We start from the raw sequence: 3,073 nt of genomic DNA on the forward strand, positions 1-3,073 counted from the left end.
AAATATAATTTATAAAATGTTATAAATTATTTATAAAAATATAAACCTACTACATATTGATTGAGAAGTCATATAAGTGATTTTTTTATTACGTGTCGATCATAAATAAACTCTTCAAATTGTTATAATTTGATTGGCCGATGATTTGAAGATTTTATTTTGATAATTATATCTAAAAGGAAAGGATAATTCAATTACCACTTTCCAAATAATCTACATAATTTTAGAAATAATTATTTATGGTAACTAATTGTTGAAACTATGAGGGAGTAATAATGTGATCAAATTTTTTATATATTTATAAATTACATAAAATAAGAAAGAAAAATGGTTATTTGAATTGAGATAATGATTTTATATAAAGTATAAATAATAACTATTAATGACTAATAAATTTCATGCATGCTTTATAAATCATTTATTAAATTATAAATAAATTTATAAAAAAAAATTATATTGGCTTATCATATGTTTTAAATTATAATAAGAGGTTCTATATGTTCTTTGGGAAGGTGAGCTATATCACCATTTTTTTCAGCTCTTTTCCTATTGCACATGTCGTTTTCTGATTTGACATGTGAAAGTTGCAAAGTAACTTATGAATAGTTTAAATGTAAATTATCTTATTTATTTTAAACATTTTTTGCCCAAGTTATTATCACATTTATTGAAATTTTAAATGCCAATTTACCTTAATGTTTCTAAATTCTTAATTCGTTTGTAATGACTTACCTTATTACAATATAAAATCTCTCTTGAAATTTTTTTCTTAAACACACAAATTATTTTGGGACGTTGCAATTATACATATACATAATAACTGCCTCTTGATACTGAAATTACTTTGTTCCCTCTCGTCCATGTCAAATATTGAGTATCAGTTTTTCTCCATGACTGATGCTTTCTCGCAAAGACGGTGGTATTAAGATGTAAACTCCGTTACTTCTAAAACTATACACTATTTATTCTATATTTTTAATTTTGTTATGTCCGCACAGGGTGCAGACCGGTCACCTAGTAATACTATTATTTGAATAGTGAATTTGCTAATTTATCACATTTTTCATAATTTTAGGCTTATTCAATAGTTTTCATAAATATTTTATTTTATATATTAAAAATAAACAGTTTTGGAAACATGCTAATTACAATATTTCATCTATACAAATATTTTTCTTAGCTAAGATTCATATAACAACGATTAATTACGATGTTAATTAATAAGAATACAAATTGTCAACAGAAAGCAAAACGTGGTAGCATGGTTAAAAGTAAAATTAATAAAGAGAAGGTTTTTTTTTTGTCATCAACGTTTCATTGGATAATTACCCATAACAAAGCAAGAGGGAGAAAATAACAAAGAGAAGAGAACCCAACAAACGATCCGATCCAGAATCTCCCGGAGGAGGAACGTGATAGTAAAACGGAAAATAAGGAACGATGGGATTTGGTGGAGGCGGCGTCGGGTAGTTGCCGTAAGAAGCAGGCGGATAATAGTAACTTTGTCCACCGTCTCCATATCCTCCGTACGGAGGAGGGTATTTACCACCACCTGAGTTTGAAGGAGGAGGAGGAGGAGAATAGTAATAAGAGCCGCCGCCGCTTCCGCCGGAGGATCTTGGAGGAGTAGGAGGAGGAGGAGGAGAAGACGTCGGGACAGGGTTACAGGGATTGTCGCAAGAGGAACACATTGTGCAAGAAACAGTTTGGTCCTTTGACGTCACGCAGAGAGACTGTGACAGTAGTAGCAGTATCAGAAGAGCTGACAAGTTTGAGAATCTGATTGCTTCCATTGTCAGAAGTTTTGCTGACGGCAAATGATAGATTGAGAGGATTAAAGATCAAGTGATGAGAGAGAGAGAGAGAGAGAGAGAGAGGAAGAAGCACATTCATAGGCTCAGAGTAGAAGTGTACTTCTTTTTATCAAGGAAATTCATATTTTTAATTTTAATTTTATTTTTTTTTAGAAATTTTTATTTTATATATTCGAAAGATATGTATATTTTATATATGTCATTTTCGTATAGCCTCTACCATTTGTAGGCATATGACTATATTCGAATATTTTAGACGGTATACATTAGTTTTTTATTAGACTCTACTTTTACATCTATTGTGATGGATTGGAGTTTAAATCGGGAGGGTTCTAGCCTTCTAGGAAATGGTTACATTTAGAACAACCTTTTTTTTTTGATAAGCTACATTTAGAACAACTTCATTGTTAAGATGTCTCAAACAAAAAGTAAAAATATTTTACTAAAATATAATTACTTAATTAAATTTTAATCTAAATATAATACAAACCACTTAATAATAAACACATGTTTAGAATAGTTTTGAATTATTTAAAAGTTTTTAAATGAAATCTCTCATTTCTTTTTTTATTTTATTTCATTGTTTTACTGGTGAAATATCCATTGGAGTTTTACCAATGGACATGCTCTAATAAGCATTAATTAGGCCAGCACCACCACAAGATCAACAGTGTGAAGAGTAGAGAAATTGAATTACATACTTTAGTACTTCTCTTGATACCTGACTCTATTGCTCTTTTAAAGATTTGATTGCATGTATTTATTCATAATTTACTAACGATGACAATGTGAAAGAGTAATGATATCGTATCACTACGAGCACCTAGGATCAATAGTATTCCATCATTTGAAGTAAACTCTACCACCTTGAATAAAGACCTAGCTGGTCGAGTTAAGGAATTAAGTGAAAAGTAGTTGCGATAGCCAACCAATAGCACTACAAGAAAACACACCGAATTCCGACGGAGGTTCCGACGGACACCAAGGTCGTCGGAAATTTGCGACGGAATACTGACAAATTTCCGACGGAATTCCGACGACATACGGTTCGTCGGAATTTTCCGACGACTTTTCGACGACATTCCGATAAAAAATGTAACCGTTGTAGTCGTCGGAAGTTCGTCGGTATATTCCGACGGAATTCCGACGACATTCCGATTAACAGCAAAGTCGTCGGAATTCCATCGGTATTTTCCGACGGAATTCCGACGAACCATGTGACCGTTGCCGACAAATACATATGACCGTTGTATAGCCGT

General features: G+C 31.8%; 1 protein-coding gene across 1 annotated transcript; it reads right to left on the reverse strand.

Moving 5' to 3' along the window:
- Nucleotides 1–1,272: 1,272 nt before the first annotated feature.
- On the reverse strand, nt 1,273–1,887 carry LOC106332454 (formin-A-like). Its single transcript, XM_013770911.1, has one exon. The coding sequence runs from the start codon at nt 1,791–1,793 to the stop codon at nt 1,326–1,328; it is 468 nt and encodes a 155-aa protein (XP_013626365.1). The 5' UTR covers nt 1,794–1,887; the 3' UTR covers nt 1,273–1,325.
- Nucleotides 1,888–3,073: the final 1,186 nt, after the last annotated feature.

Source organism: Brassica oleracea, chromosome C3 (genome assembly GCF_000695525.1).
Source record: "Brassica oleracea var. oleracea cultivar TO1000 chromosome C3, BOL, whole genome shotgun sequence".
Taxonomy (NCBI): domain Eukaryota; kingdom Viridiplantae; phylum Streptophyta; class Magnoliopsida; order Brassicales; family Brassicaceae; genus Brassica; species Brassica oleracea.

Bases quoted from the DNA above. Each gene is read 5' to 3' on its own strand.
- LOC106332454 (XM_013770911.1), bottom strand. From the start codon at position 1,793: ATGGAAGCAATCAGATTCTCAAACTTGTCAGCTCTTCTGATACTGCTA.